This window comes from Brassica napus, chromosome A2, assembly GCF_020379485.1.
Source record: "Brassica napus cultivar Da-Ae chromosome A2, Da-Ae, whole genome shotgun sequence".
In the NCBI taxonomy this organism is placed as follows: domain Eukaryota; kingdom Viridiplantae; phylum Streptophyta; class Magnoliopsida; order Brassicales; family Brassicaceae; genus Brassica; species Brassica napus.
In genome coordinates this window covers 11,132,484-11,155,932 of record NC_063435.1, presented here as the reverse complement: position 1 = coordinate 11,155,932, position 23,449 = coordinate 11,132,484, and the positions used below count along the sequence as shown (strand labels likewise).

Genomic DNA, 23,449 nt, shown 5'->3' with positions numbered 1-23,449 from the left:
AGCCCACATAAACTGACTTGTCTCTCTTCAATTTTATTTTCATATATATATATATATATATATACAGCTTGTATTTATAATTTGATTTCGATTATTTACAACTTAAGTATTTTCTTAAAGTTTAAAAACTTATTTTATTTATTTTAAGTTTCAGTTTTAGCTTGATCATACATACACAAATTTATAAGGATTTAATAGTAATCAATTACATTTATCATTTAATTTTAATCATTTCGGAATTTTCATATTTTATTTATTATATATAGATTTTTTGATAAATGTATTTATAGATAAATTTTCTAAAATAAATAATGAAAATTATTGTTTAAGTCTTTCTATTTTAACTTTTGTATTTTTACAATTATATTATAGTAATTTATAAAAAAATATTTATTAATTATTTATTTAACTATTTGTGTGTTTACATTAAGCATTTCAAAAAACAAAAAAAAAATCATCGTTTTATAGATTATTTTAGTTACTAATAAAAAGTATTTCACACAAAAAACTATTAATAGATTTAGATGAAAATATTTAGGTTTAGTTGACTCAACTTGATCTCTCGTTACTTCTCTTTTCATTATACGATTTTTTGGATACGTATTAAGTCATTGTGTCTGCAATTTTACAAAAGAAAACAAGAAGAGGCCGGCTCGCAGATGCATTTTAACTAGGAAAAAAAAACTAATCCTAACACATATATATGATGATAATATACATTATGATAATCGACCATCGTCCAAGTGTGTCTTTTACTTTTAAAGCAAAAAAAAAAAAAAAAAGATCAGTTGATTCTCAATTTGACAATTAGAATGGAAAACACTTAAATTGAATGATCTACTCTCTAAAGAGAGGAAAAGTATATTCGAAATGAAAAGAAAGAAACACATTAACAATCCGAAAAGGAAAGAGAGAATTAAAGTGGCAAATTATACAACACACACTAATGGAGAGAAAAGACGACCCGATTCCTTTCAGCAGCCGCCCCCTGGCATCATACGTTTTGCCACATGTTATTTTCTCAATGAACACCACTTTGCTTACATGGCATCCCACTAGCCTTTCTCGTCCCACTTCTCCTCCATAAATAGAGCTCTCAGCAGTCAGCAACTCACCACCTGATCCTCAGCCTTCTCAATATTCTCAACCAAACTCTCTCTCTCGATCTGTACTTCTAACTCCGTTTAAGTTAGTTGTCTGAATTTTTATTTAAGATAAGAGGTAACAATAATGTCAGGTTTTGACGGCGTTGAAAATCAAAGGAACGGTCTAGATTTATCAGCTCGTCTCCCTCAAGATCCTCGCTCATTATTATCATCATCATCTCCTTGTTTCCCAATCACTCTCAAGGTACATATTTATATATAACACTAGTTTTTGAATATTTATATATATATATAAGAAACACTCACTGATTCATTGTTGACTCGCTTTGACTCCGGACATGACTTGTACTTTGTTTAGTTCGTTGATGTCTGTTACCGAGTGAAGATCCATGGCAAAACCGGCGAGTCCGGTAAGATCCAGAGATTGTTGGGACTAGACCACAAACCGTCCGATGAGACTACATCAACGGAGGAGAGGACGATACTTAGTGGAGTCACCGGAATGGTGTCACCCGGCGAGTTTATGGCCGTTCTTGGACCATCCGGAAGCGGTAAGTCCACGCTACTAAACGCTATCGCAGGGAGACTCCATGGACCAGCTCTCACCGGAAAAATACTCATGAACGATGTGAAACCAACGAAACAAACGCTAAAACGTACTGGCTTCGTCGCGCAGGACGATCTCCTCTACCCTCACTTAACTGTACGCGAAACCCTAGTTTTCGTCGCCTTGCTCCGTCTCCCTCGGAGTCTAACAAGACACGAGAAGATCAAAGCCGCCGAGTCAGTGATCTCCGAGCTGGGGCTGGAGAAATGCGAGAACACGGTGGTTGGTAATACTTTCATCAGAGGGATATCTGGCGGTGAGAGGAAACGAGTGAGCATAGCTCACGAGTTACTCATCAACCCGAGCCTTCTTGTCCTTGACGAACCAACGTCTGGACTCGACGCTACGGCAGCTCTACGGCTGGTTCAGACACTCTCCTGGGTGGCTCATGGTAGAGGGAAGGCGGTGGTCACGTCGATTCACCAGCCGTCGAGCCGTGTGTTCCAGATGTTTGATACTGTGCTTCTTCTTAGCGAAGGAAAGTTTTTGTTCTACGGAAAAGGAAGAGACGCCATGGCTTACTTCGAGTCCGTCGGGTTCTCGCCTGCGTTTCCAATGAATCCTGCTGACTTCCTTCTCGATCTTGCTAACGGTACGCTCTCATTTTTAAAATTCAAATTTTCATTATTCAACTTCATGACTTAGTATACTAACACGCATTTTCTTGGACTGAAAATAAACGAATATTTCACCAGATGATTACACCTAGGATTCTATTTTCTTATTAAAATCTTAAGCTTGGTTTACTTTGTATGAAAGGTACTCTTACATGAATTGACTGATGATATGACAACAAAATATGAAATTGTCGTTTTGGTTGGTCTTGTGTGTATGTAGAACAGTAGAAGTATATGGAATCTTTGATACAATGATACCGCAGCCATGCATGATACGATCTCATGTGAGAAGGTAAGATATTTGTATAGATCAGTCAAAAAAAAATATTTTATTTGTATAGAAAAATACTATGAATATAAAAGCTTGACCCCAAAAAGAAAGATAGTAATAAGTGTTATATTTATGATCGTTACGCCGAGGTAGATGAAAACTATACAAGTCTAAGCTATTATGTGTCTCTTTTGGACTCTGGTCGTCGTGATGGCTTGTGATTTACTTTGGTTATAGCTTTGTTATTTCGAAGTTTACTGCTTTAAAGTTTTAAGCAAAGCGCTGGCGTATACTATTAGTATTCAGCAGCATCAAATAAAATTTATTATATGATAAGGGACATATCTAATAATTGTTTATTTTATCATAATTTTTTTTTGGTCAATTTTTATTATGAGTTTATATACTACTAATTTTGCCACATTTTTAAAAGTAAAGTTGATAATTGAACGGTGGCTTTTTTGAAGTTAATAATTATGGCCAACTGGGAACGTGTTATGTCTTTCTTTCTCTCTCTCTTTTCGAGTATGATATGTATGCCACAGGTTTTTGGGTTTCAATTTTGGCTTATTATATATCATCTGAATAAAAAACTTATCTCATTACACATTTTCACTATTAAAACCATGCTTTTCTTTTATTCTTTTCAGTGGATAATAAATCAGAACAAAATGCTCTTTATTTTTTTTTAAACGGGTTAATAAGAAGAAAACACAACGTGTCTAATCTGTGTTACAAAATGACGTCAGTTTCACAAACTCTGGCTCTCTGTGTTTTGTGTTTCTGTTTCCTCTTTATCCAACTTTTTCAAAAAGTAAGTTCTTCTTCTTTTTTTGCACTACCCAAGCTTTTTCAATTTTGTCTCTTAATCTTTTTTCACCCAACTAAATACAACCTTCTTTTACTTGTTTTAATGAAAGCAGCCTTCTTACTCTTTCCCTCTTTTATTTATGCCTGGGCTCTGAGCTCCACGTGTGGGCGGCATGGCTTTAGATGTTCTATAGTTTTCGTTTTTCCATTCATCCTTGACTTGGAAACTTTTACGTTAATGGGTAACCGCCTAAAGAACCCAATCACACCCTGGCGTCTAGCTCGTGGTTCTCACTCCTCCTCACTCAATCCACATCGAAACAATATAACTATAGTAGAGTTTTTATTTAGATAGGGAAAAGAAAATGAATTGTGGGGAATTACTTACAGTTTTAACCTAAAGAGACACATTCATATCATATAAGATAGGGAGTATAAATGGCACATAAAATAGCTTGTCATGAAAAAGAAAGAAATAGTTTGTTGCGTGCAATGGCATATGTTTGACATTATATAGTTTCTTTGTCTTCACAACCATATGCTTCACATTCATCTTTTTTTGAATCATTATCTTTATGAAAAAGTTTCCTCTAATTGAACCAACCATCCACATGACCACTCGATCTATTGCATATATATAATATGCATATATTTTCAGATATGTATGTGTAAATGTATATATATGCATATATTTTCAGATATGTATATGTAAATGTATGTGATTTTTCATGGCTGGAAAGTTGATAATCACATGGTGTACTAAGCAAGAATATTGTTTGACTAGTTATTAATTATTGGAACTATTTGCTACATTTTCATCAGAAATGTTAGATATACGTCAAAGTACAACAGTAAACACCACTTGCCCTAACTTATTGATCAATTTGAAAGAAAAGAACAACATAAATTAATTTTTCTGTTCCAAAATCATTGCCTTTTGATCAAAAGCTGGCTTATGAGATTTGATGACTACACTTGTCGACTACTTGACTATGCATTACTCATTTATTTATTGACTATCAAAAACTTTTGTTCACTGAAATTCATTTTTAATCCCGTTGATAGTTCTGTTGATAAGCAGGAAAAGTAAAGCTTAACACGTGTTAGGAATTGAAACTATTCAGAATATTTTCCAATAAACTTATTGTACAGAAAGTGGAATTCAAATATATAGTAGATTATTTGATGCTCAAGCTTTTGCAGTATTAAGAAATTGGAATCAATGAAGAAGCTAAAATTAAGAACCGAAAAAAAAAATTAAGAACCGTAGTGGTGACCTTCTGCGTTCTTGGGTGGACTCTCTCGCTTCTCCAACTTGATTGGTCAGCTTTACCGCAGACTCAGTCTCCATTACTTATTAAATTAGTCAATTTATTTGGTTTAAAGATATTTACTTTTGTTAGATTAATCCAATATGGTGTCAAAACCTGTTTGAATATATTTGTTTGGTCGGTCCAAACAAGACGATTGGTGCCGTCAAAAAAAAGACGATTAATTGGTTGATTCGCCCTCACCTGTGTTTGGTGGAGTTACACTTTGAATTGTCTTTTCCATTTTTATATCTAGGATATTTAATTAATTATTCAATTGGCCATTGCCGAGTTAACTTTCGTGTATTTGGATGATAATTTGAGTGGTTAATTTCATTAATATATAGTTTGATAGATATTAATAAGAATTTTATTGGTCGATTAGGTACCAACCAGCTAATCATGGCTATTTGTTATGCACTACTGTTTTTTTTTTAATGAAATTCACTACTGGTTAGCAAATACATGAAAACAGTTCTCTGATTTTTAGCCTAATTTTCCCCAAGTTTTATTGATTATTATACGTAGCTTCTCTAAACTGATTGATATTTTTAACCTATCCAGGAGTTTGTCAAATTGACGGCATGACAGAACGGGAAAAGCCAAACGTGAAACAAACGCTGTCTGTTGCTTATAATACAATGCTAGCCCCAAACGTCAAAACCTGCATCGATGCGGCACCTTCTCTTGGAGACAACATGCGTTTTGTAAAAACGCGAGAGAACGCACATGGAATAACGTCAGGTATCGCAACATGGTTCAGTCAACTTTGCATTCTCCTCCACAGACTTCTTAAAGAACGGCGCCACGAATCCTTCGATGCACTTCGCGTTTTCCAAGTGATAGCGTCTTCACTACTCTCTGGTCTAATGTGGTGGCACTCAGATTATCGAGACGTACACGTAAGCACACAAACATTACTAATCATATATAAACAGAAAAATAAAACATATTGTTGTATGGTTTGGTGTTTTTTAACATTATGTTTTGTTACAGGACCGACTAGGACTACTCTTCTTCATATCCATTTTCTGGGGGGTAATTCCGTCATTTAACGCAGTTTTCACGTTTCCGCAAGAACGAGCCATCTTCACTCGAGAACGCTCGTCCGGTATGTACACACTCTCATCTTACTTCATGGCTCATGTCATTGGATCGCTCTCCATGGAACTCGTTCTCCCGGCAGTGTTCTTGACGCTAACTTATTGGATGGTCGGTCTCCGTCCAGGGCTAGTCCCTTTCCTCCTCACCCTCTTCGTGCTACTACTATACGTTTTAGCATCCCAAGGACTCGGACTTGCCCTTGGCGGAGCGATCATGGACGCAAAGAAAGCTTCCACGATCGTGACTGTGACAATGCTAGCGTTTGTTTTAACCGGTGGTTACTACGTGAACAAAGTGCCTTATGGAATGGTGTGGATGAAATACATCTCCACGACGTTTTATTGTTACCGTCTGTTAATTGCAATCCAGTATGGTAATGGTGATGAGATATTGAGGATGTTTGGATGTGAGCCCAAGAGAGCGCAAGGAACGGCTATGACTGCTGGGTGTAGGTTTATGGAGGAGGAAGTGGTTGGAGACATTGGGATGTGGACGAGCGTTAGTGTTTTGTTTTTCATGTTTGCTAGTTATAGAGTATTGGCTTACTTGGCTTTGAGGCGTATTAAACTTTGAAATGAGGCGAGGGAGGGGAAAAATAATGATTGGATAAAAATAAAATCATAAAATATAATTTCTAGGTTCTTATTAATCCAGAATATTAAGCTGTTGCTAGTTAGCGACGGGTAGGTGGTTTGGTTTGTTCGGTTGTCCAGTTTTTAACATGTGAAACAAAAATAACAAAGTATTTTTAGTTGGCTTATGATTATGATAAATGAATGTATATTTCTTCTATCTATTTATACATGGGTTTTCATTTCGTTGTGTGAATATGAGGATAGGGCCATGTGGTTCGATTGTTATTGTTGTTTTTTTTTTATTCTGATATCTCGTTCTTTTTGAACTCAACTTTTTTTTTTGCCAAACATTTCATCCTTAATCAATATAGTTAATCAAAAAATTAACTAATATTTAAAAAACAAAATATGGTCACTTATTATAATCTGACATGCAAAAATATAATCACCTAGCATAAATATAAGAAATATAAAATTTATAGATCATATTTAAAGAAAATAGAAATAAAATAATTTGCATAAGTTTTCAATTTAATTATAAAGTAATTATAATAAATGGTTCCAAAAATCACCTAACTATATATATACAGGTTGAAAAATCAAAGATAAATAAGATAATTGATTGTTTAATGATTTTACTTTAATGATAAGCTGCCACTTGGCAGGCTATCTCTATAATATTATTTGAGAAGTCACTTTCCTAGGTGTCACGCTCACGTTAACTCTCATGGTGGTTGATTACTACGTTGTCCCTAATGAAATAAAAAAGTACATTTAAATATTATTCTTTACTTTTAAAAATTTTCCAAATAACAATATAAATAAAAAGGAAACATTTAAAAGTTTTAAAAATAATTTAAAAACGAAAAATATATATATATATATATAATATGATTTCATAAAAAAAAGAAAAGTTCACAAAATAGTAATATTCCATTTAAACGATATCTTTAAGTAACAAAAAATATACTTTTGAAGTAATAAAATACTTTTTTTTATCTACATATTCGTAGATGACAAAGTATATTTGTATATAATGTGATTTCATAAGAAAAAAAGTTCACACAAATGATCTTGATATTAGAAAAAAAAATATTTTTCTTTCAAAACATAATTTTAAACAATACAAATCTATATTTTCAAAGTAATTGAATTTTTTTATATATATCTATATATTTTCTTAGATGATTACACAAAATAATTAAGTAACATAAACGTATATAGGTTTAATTGACAAAAAATATTTTTTATTATTATTATTATTATTGAAGTATTTTTTATGTTTTTTCATATATTTAGTTTACTATAATATCTTACAATTAAGGGAAAATAAATAGATTTTATTTTACTTATATAATATAATTTATAAAATACAATCACATTTTTACTGTATATTTTAAGAGATATTGATAAAACTAAAAATAAATTTTAGCAATAAACATATTAACAAATGAACATATTAGCAACTAATCCAACTTATATCTAAAATCATAGATGTAACTAATGTATAATTTATTAGCAACTAACCCAACTTATATATAAAATCATAGATGTAATTACAATAAGAATGTATAATTTATTTATTTTGTTTATATAATAATAAATTATTTATTTTGTTTACATAATAATAATTTATTTATTTTGTTTATATAAATTATATGATGACATAAAACATATTAACAAATGATAAATAAAATATTAACTCACTGTTACAATTTAGATTTTTTGTAAAATTTATATATATGCATGAGACTTTAGATTATTATCATTATATTAATTTATGTAATTTGGAATCAGACATTTTAGTTTATTTTTTTATTTCATTCTAATCACAATAAATCTTAAATTATACATAATCTTAATAAAGTATACTTATGTATTAAAGACAACAGCCAACCTAAAATGCAAATAAGAAAATTAATCAAAAATTAATATATTTACAAAAAAATATATTATAGTAGAATTCAAATAAATAAACAGAATCCAATATGTACAAATGACAACTAAATTGACTATAAAAACAAAAAAAAAACAATTAGATAATTATTTAATTAAAGTAATACGATATAATTAATATAAATTATACATACAAATTATAAATTAATTTAAAAGTAAAAATAAATATCAATTAATTACTATATTATATTTATTTTATAAATATTTATGTCCGTGCATGAGCACGGGAAAATCACCTAGTTTACATAAATTTCAGTATGAAACATATCTAGGCCGACAAATAATAGCCGTCAGATTCTGAGTAAACCAGTTGAGGCCGTCCATTGCGAGTCGGTTTAAAAAAATCAACATAGATGGGAAAAAATCTCACCTTTAATCTTTTTTGATTGAAATAAAATCTCAAATTCGATCAAAGAAATGCAAACACCATCTGTTCCTGGAAGAAGTCTCTACCTCAACCTCATCATCGTCTTAGCGCTCTTTGCATCGATCACCATGGCTGAATCAACGGGAGAAGCATCGTCGGAAGCGAAGGTCCACATCATCTACACCGAGAAGCCCACCGATGAGGAACCTAAAGACTATCATCTCCGTACTCTCTCCTCCGCTCTCGGCAGGTCTGTCCCAAAAAAAAAAAACCCATCTTTTTCGATTTCCATGAGATGGGTTTTGGTGTGTGATCGGTTTGATTTGATTTGGTGAAACTATGTTTGTGTCTTATGGGATGATTACAGTGAGGAAGCAGCAAAGGACGCTCTGATCTACAGTTACAAGGAAGCTGCTTCTGGTTTCTCAGCTAAGCTCACACCTGAGCAAGTCACCGAGATCTCCAGTATGTTTCTCTTTTCATCAGAGTCTTCGTTTGATTCTGGCTTAACCGATGATTGCACACAAGAATCTTGTAACTTTTCCATCAAATACAGTTAAAAGCAATGAGAAATGTTAACACTTATGCATATATACCGTTTGCTTAAGCTTTGATACTTCAAAGTTGAGATAGGCATATGAGATTTCTAGCCAGTAGAAATAGAATCATATATAAGTCATGATAGCACGTTTTCTGAGTATGTAGGCTCGAAAAAGAAGATTAATGTCTTAACTTGATATATGTTCTTTTATTCATGCTCTGTTTTTTTTTTCTTTTTCTGATATGATTCTTGTGGGATCTGGTGTTGTGTTGCAGAGCAACCAGGTGTGATTCAAGTTGTGCCGAGCCAGACCTACCATTTGCACAAACCTGTTGGTGCTGGTTTCAAGCTGACTTAACTAAAATGTAACTTGTTGTTGTAAATGTCGTGGCTTTGAGAACTGGTATCTAACTATAATAATGCCATGAGTTTGCTAGAGTTCTGTGTTGTTGAGAAATTGGGTTTTATAATAAATATATTATTTTAAGACATAATTGTTATTCTATAGTTCCTCTTTCGTATGCAACAATTATAATGGAAAAGAATGAGATAATCAGAGAGTCAAAACTATCTCTACTAGTTGCTCGATGGTCTCTGGTTTACTCATCAACAAAGTGTACTGTTTCTGTAATATCCTCAAGGCCGCTCTCAGATGGAAACACAATAAGACCAAAAAATAAAGCAATAAACGAAGCGCCAAGTAAACAGAACTCATTCTTGTTCTGTTGTTCCTCTAATCAGCTAAAAAGTGTATTCTTGTCCTCTATAAGGCTAATGATATCGAAGGTTGTGGAGATCTCCACATCTCCTTGGTTATTCGTATATCTTCTTTCTTTTCAGTATTGTTGGAAGTATGGAGATGAACCCGATGAGGAAAAGCACCGACAATGTCTTTAAGTCATACAGATCCTTCACCGACTTGAGATCTCCAATAGCAAGGCCAGCCTGCAATACAAAGAACCAAGAATCTTAAGCTCTGCTTAGATATATACATATATCATCACAAAGGGCTTACCCTGACGGTTATATAAGCTGCAGGGATGAGACCCACCAATGTCGCCAAAAAGAAGACATGAAAAGGTACATCAACAATAGGAGAAGCCAACTTGATGAATAGATTTGGCAGTGTTGGTGTTATCCTCAGAAACAACATATAGTTCATAAGCTTATCTCTACGCTTACCAATCTGAAAAACACACAACCAATTAGGCCTCGGCAAAAAACAAAGACCTAAACTGGAACTGAACCGAAATACCCGAAACTTTCAAATATCCGAATGGTCTTTATATTTTTATATCCAAAATAACCGAACAAAAAAATATCCAAAATAACCGAACCAAAAACCGAGCAGGTATCCGAATATATAAAAATATTATTTATATATATATATATAAGAGCATGATTATCCCCACCTCTTAGGAAGGTTCTTAAGAGGTGAGACCCACAAAAAACTTAAGAGTTAGCTCCTAAACCTCTTTTCCAAGAGCTTGGTTCTTGCACTGTTCGCGGACTCTACTGACACGTGGCGGCTCACGATTGACTAATTTTTAATTTTTTTTTTAATCAGACAAAAAAAAAATTAAGAACCCAAAGATGCTCTAACAACTCCCAAATGAAAAGTTCTCATTGAGAAAAAGGAGGAGCGCTACCTCAGCCTGAAAGAATCTTAGTTTGTCAGGCCATAGCCAAGTAATCAACGGCCGACCAATCAACTTAGAGAGAAAGAAACAAGAAGTAGCTCCAGCAGTTGCGTTGCAAACAACCAAGACAACACCTTTGACAACCCCAAAGAGAGCTCCAGCCAAAAGCGACATAAAGATAGTTCCTGGAATCATAAACGTCTGCATGAAAATGTATGTCGCACAGTACCCTAAAACGAACTGCGCCGGATACTCATTAGCATAGTTCGCTAAGTTATCTCTGAAACACAACAAAAAAAATTACAACTTTAGCAATACCCTTCGATTACCATATAAAAAGTTTAAATCTTTATCAGTTACTTGAGCAAGCGGAGATCAGAGATGCTTCTTGGGAGCTTCAGCTTGCCGAACTCTGCAGAAGGCATGGTGATGTAGATGCAGAAGAGACCGGAGGAGAAGACGGGAAGACGCCGAGAGATACCGCGAGTTCCCATCGGCTAAGAGGGAATCGATCGAGTTTGGATCGTTTTCCGGATGGAGAGTCGTCTTCGTCGGAGCCATTACAGAATGCATTTAAGGAAGCCTCGATTGGGATATCTTAATTGTTCATCTACAACGATCTTGAGGGTTAGATCTGAATTGAAGAGATGTTTAATGGCGTTTCAACTTCATGAAGCCTAGTTACCAAAAGCAAAATCAATCTTGGTCGTTTTTTTTCTGTTCTTCAGATGTTAGTACACGAAGAAAGCGGGAACATGTTTTTTTTAACGGGAAACGTGTCGTTGTCGGGAGACGGAGACCTGACGAGATGGCTATACTTCTAGATGAGTCAGAGGGTTCTGACTCAAACTTGGGAAACTAAAAACTCTGATTCTGTTGAGTGTTATGGAACTTGAAACAATCAATACTACAAAAATAAAAACACAATTTGAATCTAACCATTACATACCGTGTGATATTCAACTTTATATTTTGACTTTAATTATCTATACTATTAAAAAAAATCTTCCTAAAATCTAATTAAAAAAAATATTGCACCAATTCATTTTTAACCCAATCTATTACATATAATCAAATATTATAACAAACCCCTATTATAACAGTCAAATAACATCCTCTAACATTGAAATAAACCCATATCGCGACCATGCATACATTTGATATAAACGTTTCTTTGGTACATCTCGATGTGAATTTTTTTTATAAACATTTGATATCAAACTTACTATCATCATATATGAAACGGGGATACCATATCATCGAAATACTATCTACATTCCGAGGTCGAGGTCAGATACTTGAACTATGATAAACTTCAGATTAAGCGTATATAGTGATTTGTATGTCTTGAAGTGCAGATGTTTGCTGAGGAAGAAGCTATAGAACCATCACCAAATGGCTTACCTTTACCTGTTGAAATTTGATCAAACGAAATCAATTGAATTTCATATATCTAATCATCCTCATTAGAGCATCTACTTCTTTACAGAGATTCATTATTATCCTGTTTCATTTATAAAAGCATTTATATACATTATTTTTTTATATCATCTTATTCAAATTTGTATAATTATTCAAAACCAAACCGTATAATTGCATCCTTAAACCAAATCATATAAATGTTTTATATGTGATGCAAATTTATATAAGATTTCCCTAAATTCACGTGATTAACATTCAACTAATATGAATCTAGATTATTAAAACTGAAGTACTTTTTGATACTATTTGGAAACTTAGATAGTAGATTAAATGAAAGTTGTTTGAAATAAGGATAATAGATTAAATATTTTTTATTTACATAATTAGTCACTGTATTTATTTCTCATTTACAGATTCTCTCGTTTAGAAACTTGGATAGCAGATTAAATGAGAATTGTTTGGAAACATGGATAGCAGATTAAATATTTTTTTTATTTATACATTTAGCCATTGCATTTCTTTCTTATTTACAAATCTGCTACTTCACTTAAAATAAAAAATTTAAATTAATTAATACAATGAATTGTTATTTCTTTTTGCTGAAAATAAAAACACAAACTGTAATATATAGTATATATTAATCTCCTACAATACAATTTTCAAGAAAACCAAATATCATAAAATTAATAATAATTCATACAAACCTATTGTAAAAAATTAAATTATTAAAAAAAAATCAATAGGTTAATATATGAATATTACAATTACATCAAGTTATAAAATTATAAATATAATATTACGTACAGATAAAAAATTATTATCAAACATCTATATTATAATATAATATATTTTACAAAACATAAAAATATAAATAGACATTTTATAAAATCAATGGTTTATAAATTTACATTGAACGCAAGTTAAATCCAACACATGCGCGAAGACGCGGGTCAAGATCTAGTTTATACTAGTATAGATACAAAAATATTTATCAATTATATATTTAGATTTAAATGAGAATTTCGAGTGTATTATTATAACCAATCATAATTTTTAATTTTATTTTCTTCATATTTATTGGACTATGATATTATATTCTAACAACATTAAGATATTATGCTGATTTATATACTATTTCATTTAATTTAACTTATTTTTTAAAAACGAATCTAGACTATTAAAGATACAAAAATATAACCACATATCTATATACGGTATAAAAAAGATTTTTTTTTAAAATAAGGTTTCTAAAATATTTATCAACTATATATATATATATATATATATTTAAACAAGAGTTGGTGTATTATAACCAATCTGAATACTTATAAGTTTTATTTCTTTAATATTTATTGTTTCGGTTACATATATTCTAATAAGGTTAAGATATTATTCTGTTTTTATATTATTACATTTAATTTATATTGATAAACATTCAAAAATGAATATGTTAATTGATAAACGGATCAGATCTTTGGGTCGGGTACGAATCGTTTTTGGATCTGAATCCTTCGGATCCTAGACATTTGGACCTAATTAGGTATTTAAATTTTTTGGTTTGGTTGGATTTGATTCCTTTCGGGTCCGGCGGGTACGAGTCTATAATTCAAATAGCTGTAAAATATAATAGGGTACTAACGGGTCAGGATTGGTTTAGATATTCAAAACTCCAAAAAGACTCAAAATACCCGAAACCCCAAAAATAATCTTGAACCCAAAGAATACATGAAACCCAAAAAAGTACCAGAACAACATTCAAATACCCAAAAAGTCCCAAACATTTACCCAAAATCTAACCCTAAAAATCGAAAATACCCAAAATTTATCTGAATACCAAAAACATATATATATATATATTTATTTATTTTTCTAAATTGGAATTTTTACCCGAAACTCGAAATTATAACCAAAAAATCCATCCCAAAACTTAAAATATGTATGTAATACCAAAAATATATGTGAAATACCCAAATATACATAATATAGACAAAACATTTAGGGTACTTTGGGAACCTGATCGGGTCTCAGGCAGGACCTGGACTCAAACCGAGACCCGCATTTCCATGAAAATACCAAATATGTACTTTTCCTTGAACCTGGACCCGAACCAAAATTTTATTTTTAGGTTAATTGTGGTTTGATTTTTGGATTCGAATAAGATATCTATACCTAAGAGAGAGAGAGAGAGAGAGAGAGAGAGAGAGAGAGAGAGAGAGAGAGAGAGAGAGAGAGAGAGAGAGAGAGAGAGAGAGAGAGAGAGAGAGAGAGAGAGAGAGAGAGAGAGAGAGAGAGTAACATAGTGTATATATAAATCTCAAATAAACTAAGTAAAAAATTATAATTTTTTTCAAAAAAATTATTTCTTCGATATGATACGAATTTGTAACATAATAATGAAACAATCCCAAAATACTAATTCATATGAAATTTTGTATATAATCCAAAAACCCGTGCTTCGAAAGTACGGGTCAAAATCTAGTGTATTTTTATAGGTAGTTTATCAAGTTTTGTGAACCCAAACAAATGTTACTTTTATGTCCAAGCCCGATCATGCTAACACTTATCATTTGTGTGTGTGTGAATGATATGGTTCTTGCCTCTTGGTCAAATAACAATGTCATTAATTCCATAAAGCTTTTCTTCATATTTGTTTTGTTTCATTTCTGTTTTTTTCATCTTCTTCATATAATATTTGTAGTTTAAAGACCATGTTTATTGTAGGGTTCTTAGGATGGGGTTCTTAGCCTAATATAAGAACCATCTCTTAACTTTAACTAAGAAAAAGTAAGAACTGTTTCTTAAATATCTTATTTAAGAGTCAGTTTTTAATTTTTCTTAGTTAAAAGTAGAGAGACGGTTCTTACGCTAAGAACCTTACCTAAGAACCCCCAATAAACATGTCCTACGTCGAGCATATGACTTTTCAAATGGTAAATTTGTACAATTTGTTTGTCTTTGACTGAAGTTTCTAATAGGCCACCACTGATATATAGATCTGCCGTGCATTATTTAGGTATTATCAACACAGTTTCTTGGAACTAATGGGGTAGAATGGATGCTACAAATTACATTAACAAAATAAATATGAATAGAAAAGACCAAGAGACAATTAAAAAATATTCCCCAATAAAATTCTATGTATTACACACAAACTTCTCTTACACATTATTAGACACTTAATGATAATACTATTTGATGGTACAATTAAATCATAGAATACAAATCAATATATAAGTTTTAAAAAAAAATTAGGAGTCAGGGAAGCATCCAAAAGAATGATGAATATTAGCTTCGACCTCATAATTATAGTTTTGATGCATGGAAGGGTAGCTCTGTTCCGGGTTATAAGACTGCGTTGCTAACGAAGACACAAGGACATCACGGTTTTGTGGATGTGTGGCTTGTATCTCAAGCAAGCTATCTAGTATTCTCCAGTCCACATAGTTGAAGCTCTTCTCTTCTTCTTGCTCCAAACTCTCGTTCTGATCTTTATTCGTCCCTAGACTTGGCGACAAGCTAGGACTGTCTAGCTGTGGGAGCTCGATATTGCCATATTGATGCATCGTTGCGGACGGATTATTGGCATTGTAGTGATTATTACTCATGACCATTTGGTTAAGGTTTTGGTTCGATGAAGAGGCACCGATATGGTGACTCGTGTTCATTGTCTCTGAAGATGAGTAGTATTTTTTATTATCAACGTGGTAGAGCTGGTTCTGCCATGGCTCGTACCCTAATGGCCTCTGGTTTGGAATCGGCTTCCTAAATGCTCGACACACCACCCAACCTTCCTCCTGTAGTGCACAGAGTATCGGTTACTTTTGAGTATTAATTGCATTATTATATTGTTAGATTATTGGCTTGATAGTGACTCTATAAATTAGAGTTAAATGTGTACCTGAACCGGGGCAAGCTCGGAGTTTTGGAGGCGGTATTCGTGCATGATCCAATCTGATTTTCTTCCATTAGGAACTCGACCTTTGTAGTAGACAAGTGTCTTCCGCATTCCTATGACACTATTCTTTGAAAGTACCGCCTTGTCTCTACCGGTGGCCTTCCAGAACCCGGCGGCCGTTGCTCTATTGGTCCTAGTCCCGGTCGGGTACTTCCTATCCTTGTGGCTAAAGAAGTACCACTCGTTTTGCTCTTCATACCCTAGTTTACATCTCGCTGCAATGCAACACGGTACCATATATTAATTTCATAAATATCTTACATCACAAAAATCTTATCATATTAATATCAAAAGATTGAAAAAAATGACGTGGTAAATTGTATTTGGGATAATATATGATATGATTCTACTTCCCCACTTTAAAAATTCAACTAGTTTAATTTCAAATGAGATTTTATGATTTGTGATTGTACTATACATCTCTTTTTCTTCTCTCTAATATTCTTTTCACACACGTTAATAAAATCTTACAAGTCAAAGAATGTAGGCTTTCTCATTTCATTTCGCATGCCAATTTCATCACATACTATTCGTTTTCAAAGATCATATTAAGTAACTACGATGTACTGCCATTCCATGCAAAATATTAGTTATTGATAATTATTTCACAAAATACATGTTGCTTACCTTGAATATCCCATGGCTCCATTTTGTAGAGGTCAATGTCTACAATGACATCTAAAGCACTCTTCATTGAATTGATCTTCCCATCTAGGTAATAACCAACGAGCTCTTCCTCTGTTGGATGAAATCGGAATCCCGGTGGCATACACGATTGCATTATGTTGTCCATCCAAATGATCTATAAACGTATATAATTAGGGAAATTGTTAGAGAAATGAGTAAGAAACGAGATGAAGAAATGAGAAAGGAGAGAATGATATGAAGGAAAATATATTTGTATATATAAAAACTTAAGCCATTGCGAAAACCTTAGACAAGTCACAACCTTTTGTTTTTTTTCTTGGGATCAAAACCAAATCCTGTTAGAAGCTTCTTTTAATTGTGTTTCGAAAAAAAGAAGCTTCTTTTAATTAAAAGAAATGGATCGAATGGCTCTTGGGTCTAATTAAATTCCAAAAGCTTTTTATTGAGAAAAAAAAATCCAAAAGCTGTGTTGGGTTAGTAATGATGTATAGGGGTGTTACACACGGACACCATGTAGATAATATATTAATATCTATAACTATTCACATGCACACACACACAGATATATATTCATATCATCATATGAAGATGGATATTGTATCCAAAATCTTAGATCTTTAAGCTTCAGGCTATAGCTATCATAAGTTTATGATGATGGTTATGATGTTTTTCCATGGTACCACGCAACAAATGGAGAAGCTCTTACAATTTTACAAGAAAACAAATTAATAACTAGAGTATGATAGTGAACGTGATCTTTTTTCCAGAAATCATTGGGCCTAAGTATTTGTTTCGCCTTGTACATAAACGAAAAGATTCAGTTTATGCATTATGTACTGTATAATATAACATAAGGTATTTTTATAAGACCTAAAATATACAAGAACTACACATATATTTTCATATGTATATGGAAGATAATTATATAAAATGGATATAACCGAAAAGCTTGGCGGGTGGAAGTCACTGAGATTGATGTTCCTTTGAGTGTATTACACACTCTTGTATCGAGTTATATCCCTATACTATCTATATTTTTTAATGGCAATTACTTTTCTTTTCATTTCAGGTTCCGTTTACTCTACTTTTTGTGGGTCAATATCCACACATACACATTTGTACACTATTCAAGATATGAATATTGAATATTCATACGGCCTACCCACATACAAAACGATCACATACTATATGTATGTAATATGTATATATGATGAAAATGCAAAACATAAACTTTTATGCATCATCATAGTTCATCATTTCATGCATGTATATATCATATATATACATATATTTTGGTAGTATATAATAAAAACCTTCAAGGGAATAATGGGATGAAACTTACCGGATAATTTAGATTGGACGAAGGGATTGTGAAGAATAATGTGTTTGTACGCGATTTCCAGAAGGACGATGATCTAAGCGGGTTAGCAAAAGGAAGAAGGAGACGAGAGTTTGAATCCTCTGTTGTGGATCGGGTGAGAGTGTTTATATAACAAACAAGAGTCAAGAGTTGGCTTTTGATTAATTAGATCACATGTAGATGAACCATTTAGAAATATTAGAGTTATATATATAGGTGTTTATGATGTGAATACAGGGCCGGCTTACAAGGGGGGACAAGCGGTGCGACCGCCCCGGGTCCGAGTCCGTGTCCCCCGTGTAATGATAAATAAGAGGCCCAATTTTTTATAAATCTATATTTTTATATATATAAAAAATTATAAATACAATAAATAAAATTGAAAAGGGCCCAAAATTATTTGATATGTATATAGTTTTATTTTCATTACAAAATATACAAAATATTATTGATTAAATTTTAAAAATATTTTAAACATTATCTCTATATAAATTTTAGAGAGTAAAAAAATTTTTTTTTGCCCTAGGGTCCCTAGCAGTGTTGAGCCGGCTATATGCTTATTTATATAAATGGATGTGTGTGTCATGTGGGTGCGAAATGATGATATAAGGAGAGGGAGAAGAAGAAGATGGAGATGCAACAAGGGTTTGATTGCGCGTGGGCCGGGTAGACATCTACGCCTTGTTTTTGGACGGCTCTCTCTCTCTATCTGTCTCTCTCTAACAGCAATTTTTTGTTTTAAAGTTTTACCAAGCTTCTCCACTTTACTGGCAGTTACTGCACAACTCAACTTCTTTTAATTGTATATATTGTTTACTAGTAGTTACGTGTATATTATATAATGATTCGAGTTTCTTATTGGGCATCAAATGCTCTAAAATAAAACCATAAATATCCGAAATTTTGATTGATCGAGTGGTTTGGGTTGTCTGCATACTGTATTGTTGACCCAAAAAAATATGTATAAAACCTCAAAAGAGAAATTCTGAATTTTAGATATATGTTTGCTTGATGCCTTCTGGTAACTGGAATGTGTCTTCTTTTTTTAATATGCCTCGTTAACCCATTGATAAGACACGTAAGGGAAAACATATGAGGATAAAGAAATTAACCATCTTAAGTATGCAATTCTCAACGTTTTAATAAGTTCCACGCATGTACATTTACGGATTACTACGTAAATCTCACTCAATATACCACCACATCAAAATTAATTAATGTAATAGTGAATACATAATTCATAATCCCAAGTTTTAGATCCACTGGAAACCACAATATTCTCAAATTTTATAGTAATATAATTTTAGATTTATAGTAAACCTAAAGGAACCAACGTTGGCCATAAAACAAGACAACCCGTGTATATTGGTTACATTATAAAGAGGAAGATGTCCTTAAGTCTTTCTCCAGCAATCCAGCTCCCATTGTCTGGTTGGTGGCGCCGTCCTTGACACATGTCGTCGATGACTTATAACACGTGGAAGAATACTTGTTTCTGTTACATAACTAATCGTTCGTCCCTCAGATATTCGCTTATGCCGGCCCCACTGAAGCCGTTTGCTGTCTTTTTTACTTTTTACCTCATCCTTTCGGCTTATGACGTCATCTCAATAACTCATTGACCCTAGTCCCTAGTCCTAAGAAATATCCAAAAAACTAAAGAATCATTTTTGAGTTAGTGTACTATGTAGCACAATGTATACAACCAAGGATTGGCACGGAAATCAACGGAAAATGGATATATACAAAAAGAAAAAGGTTTTTTATACAAAAAGAGTTAGAAACGGGTACTGAAATCTGAAATGGGAAAGATGTTTTTTTTAAAGAAAAATTTGACAGGAATTGAGCAAAAGTTGGATTGAGAAATTTTGAAAAGAAAATTTGTGGGAACCGAAATTCGCACTGTCGATTTCCGTTTAAATAAGGAAACTAGGAAAACCCTAATTTCCCAGAGGTTCCGGATCTCTGCGAGAGCCAACGACAAGTGATCGAATATATGCGGAAATCATGAAAAGATAACAAACGAGTTTAGAGAAAACAGTAGATCTTATTTCGAGTCCGCGTAAGAGCGTTGCGATCATTACAAGAGAATACAAAGGCTTTGGCCGCAGGGGCCGTCAGCGAGTTACCTAGTTCTAGCAACATAAAACCCTAATCCTAGTTGAGTCGCAGCTCGATAACAAAGGACGAAAAAGATATCTAAAAGGCTTAGATTGATTTCGGACTGAACCTTGTTAAAGGCTGCCTACGTACCCCTTTCGAGGATCAAGCCGAACGTAGTTCAATTGATAGAGCTGGACAAGAGATCGAACTGCCTGGGCGAGTTCGTCTAGTAATTGAGTGCCAGTCATAGAAACCGAACTTGTCGAGAATAAGCCTAAAGTTTCTAAGTGTAGAGAATTCCGAATCTAAAAAGTTCTCCTCTTGCTCCTCGCCTAGGACTCCTTATATACTAGCTCCAAGGTCGGTTTACGCTTTTACTATTCTGCCCTTAAGCCGTCATAGCATAAAAATGGAGATATTCCATTTTTCCCGATCTTCACAATTATCTTCAAAACTTCCGTATTTATCCGCGAAAACTTGACATTTATCCTTCCTTGTAGACCAAGCGTAAACCAGGCTGTGGTTTACGGGCTTTTGATTAGGAAAATCGTAGGATGGGCCTCGAGTCGTGTTTTAGGTCCCTTTGGGCCGTCTTCCGACTCGACACGTTTACTACGAGTTTTCCGCGGTTTCTAATCCGCGAAGTTTGATCGATGAATTAGAATGGCGGGAAACATGGACTGAGCTTGCTACGGTCTTCGGGAGATAGCATTCGAAGGTTTTGACGAGAATGCAAGAACTGGTGTCGTATTGACGTTCGGAAAGGTTCAATCGCTACACAGCGACCGAACTTTGGCTCGAGTCCGGTCGCTTCGTAGCGACCGAGCGGGACGAGCGCTCGGTCGCTACGTAGCGACCGAGCGGGACGATCGCTACGTAGCGACCGAGCGGGACGATCGCTCGGTCGCTACGTAGCGACCGAGCTTTGGCTCGAGCTCGGTCGCTACGTAGCGACCGAGCGGGACGATCGCTCGGTCGCTACGTAGCGACCGAGCTTTGGCTCGAGCTCGGTCGCTACGTAGCGACCGAGCGGGACGATCGCTCGGTCGCTACGTAGCGACCGAGCTTTGGCTCGAGCTCGGTCGCTACGTAGCGACCGAGCGGGATGATCGCTCGGTCGCTACGTAGCGACCGAGCTTGGCTGAGCTCGGTCGCTACGTAGCGACCGAGCGGGACGATCGCTCGGTCGCTACGTAGCGACCGAGCGGGACGGATGCTCGGTCGCTACGTAGCGACCGAGCTGTGTGCATGCTTGGTTGCCGCGTATCGATCGAGCTTGGCTTGTCCGCGGTCTGATTTCCATACTCGAGCTTGTCCGCGGCCGATTTGGATACGTGTCCGTTGCCTTCGGACAATCGGTATTTAGTGGTTCGATTGAGATTTGGACGATATTTTACTGCAAGGCTCTTCGTAAAGATTTCTTTACGAAGATTACTTTTCGTAAAAACGGTTATGCTGATTTTTACGGACTTTCAGACATTGATTCCGTCGTGACCGATTTTGACCCCAACAGTTAGCCCCCCAGCTCGTTAGAATCATGAGCTTCTAGCGTGAGGTTCTAGCGAGTGGCTTGGCAAGTTAGGCAAGTTAGGTGAGTTAGGCGGAATTAATGGTTGAAAAGGTCTGTGGTAAGTGATCTTCTCGCTCTCCTAAAAGTAGAAAACGCGATAAGATTGGGGCTGCGCCTTATGACGGCTGCCTACGTACCCTTGTTGAAGGGATCAAGCCTTTCGTAGTTCATCTTGGAGTTAAGGTTCTTATGACTAGTTTTCCAGTAGGACCTTTATGGTCTAGTTTTTATGTAGCGGTTATAAGGCGTGTTGCTGCCGATGGCATTTTGTATGGGTGTAGAGGGAAGACTACGAGTTGTCGTCTCGTAATCTAACTCTGTGTGAATTGCCATATCCATAATCTGTTTCGAGAGTTTTCCGCAGTGTGTAAACTTGCGGGATTTTCTGAAGACGTTCGAATATTGGCAAAGAGACAAATTTTGGGATCTCGTATCAGGGTGTTTGATACTATGCCTAGAGATGTTAGAGACCAGTGCGCTGGGTTTAGGGCAAGACCTAGGTTTACTCCTGGTTTTAGAGGGTGCGATGACTAATTCGACTTACGTATCCCGTTTCAGTTTCATCCTGATTCCATACCGATTTAAAGTCCGCGATAGGTTCTCGGCTTATACGACTTGTATGGTTGGAATCGAGCATCTCTCCGGAGACCGGAAGTGCTGGACCAAAATTTCGGATTTCTTTTATAGCGCTATTATCCTTGTGTCGGATGTAAGAGAGTCATCTTCTACGAGATGGCTAAGTCTGTTTAGGACGTTAAGAGTTTGTTGTGATCAGCAACAAACTTAATGGTAAAAATTACTATTTTGAGTCTTCGCGAAGAATATGTTTTGAGAAGATGTTAGTGCGTATGACTGTCTGGTCTTCCATGAAGGTGTTTTTATCGAGGAAGGAAATTTCGTCGAAGAACTAATCTTCAGGCGTCCGCGACGTCTCGCGATGCTGAAGATTTGTTATTCTTTCGTATGCCACGTTTCGTGCTTGAAATGTTCGCGGGCTTTGAAGATATTTCGCGATGTTGCGAGGGTTTAGTATTAGCCCTGTGTTTGAGAAACATTCTGGTTTGACTAAGAATGTTCGCAGCCAAAAATTGTTGTTCCTGTTCGGATGCTAATAGTTTTGTTTGCGATCGAGGAATTATGACTGAGGTGTCGTGTAAATTTGTCCATGGGAACAAGTGTTTTCCTTCATGGTGCTTTGTGAAGAGTTGGCCTTCCGAGATGTATTTCGTGCATTTTTTAGGATGTTTCGTATAGCTCTAGAAGCTTTGTTACGAATTTTTCCTTACATGCCGCGTATTGTGGTTAAAACGTTGCGGGCTTAAAGTGAATTGTGGAGCGTATTGAACTTGGTCAATTTTCGAAAAGTTTAGATTTTCCGTTAACCGTTTGGTTGTTAGGACTTAGTTTCGTTATGAAGAATTTATCATATGATTTCCGATTGTGGGCTATACGATAATTTATCATATCATATAACCGATTTTACGAAG

General features: G+C 34.5%; 3 protein-coding genes and 1 pseudogene across 3 annotated transcripts; 2 read left to right on the top strand and 2 right to left on the bottom strand.

Annotated features, from left to right (window-relative positions):
- Window positions 1–846: 846 nt before the first annotated feature.
- On the top strand, window positions 847–6,642 carry LOC106395866 (ABC transporter G family member 25-like). Its single transcript, XM_013836204.3, has 4 exons — window positions 847–1,350; window positions 1,465–2,305; window positions 5,286–5,623; window positions 5,718–6,642. The coding sequence occupies exons 1-4, from the start codon at window positions 1,231–1,233 to the stop codon at window positions 6,396–6,398; spliced, it is 1,980 nt and encodes a 659-aa protein (XP_013691658.1). The 5' UTR covers window positions 847–1,230; the 3' UTR covers window positions 6,399–6,642.
- A 2,018-nt stretch (window positions 6,643–8,660) lies between these two features.
- Window positions 8,661–9,758, top strand: LOC106395890 (subtilisin-like protease SBT3.9). The gene is made up of 3 exons (XM_013836220.2): window positions 8,661–8,973; window positions 9,091–9,188; window positions 9,540–9,758. Exons 1-3 carry the CDS (start codon window positions 8,774–8,776, stop codon window positions 9,620–9,622), a joined length of 381 nt encoding a protein of 126 aa, XP_013691674.1. The 5' UTR covers window positions 8,661–8,773; the 3' UTR covers window positions 9,623–9,758.
- A 126-nt stretch (window positions 9,759–9,884) lies between these two features.
- LOC106411234 lies at window positions 9,885–12,401 on the bottom strand (annotated as a pseudogene).
- Window positions 12,402–15,526: 3,125 nt separating this feature from the next.
- Window positions 15,527–17,935, bottom strand: LOC106421502 (NAC domain-containing protein 30-like). Its single transcript, XM_013862345.2, has 3 exons — window positions 16,909–17,935; window positions 16,225–16,496; window positions 15,527–16,120 (listed from the first exon to the last, which is right to left on the bottom strand). The coding sequence occupies exons 1-3, from the start codon at window positions 17,072–17,074 to the stop codon at window positions 15,575–15,577; spliced, it is 984 nt and encodes a 327-aa protein (XP_013717799.1). The 5' UTR covers window positions 17,075–17,935; the 3' UTR covers window positions 15,527–15,574.
- Between the last annotated feature and the right edge of the window lie 5,514 nt (window positions 17,936–23,449).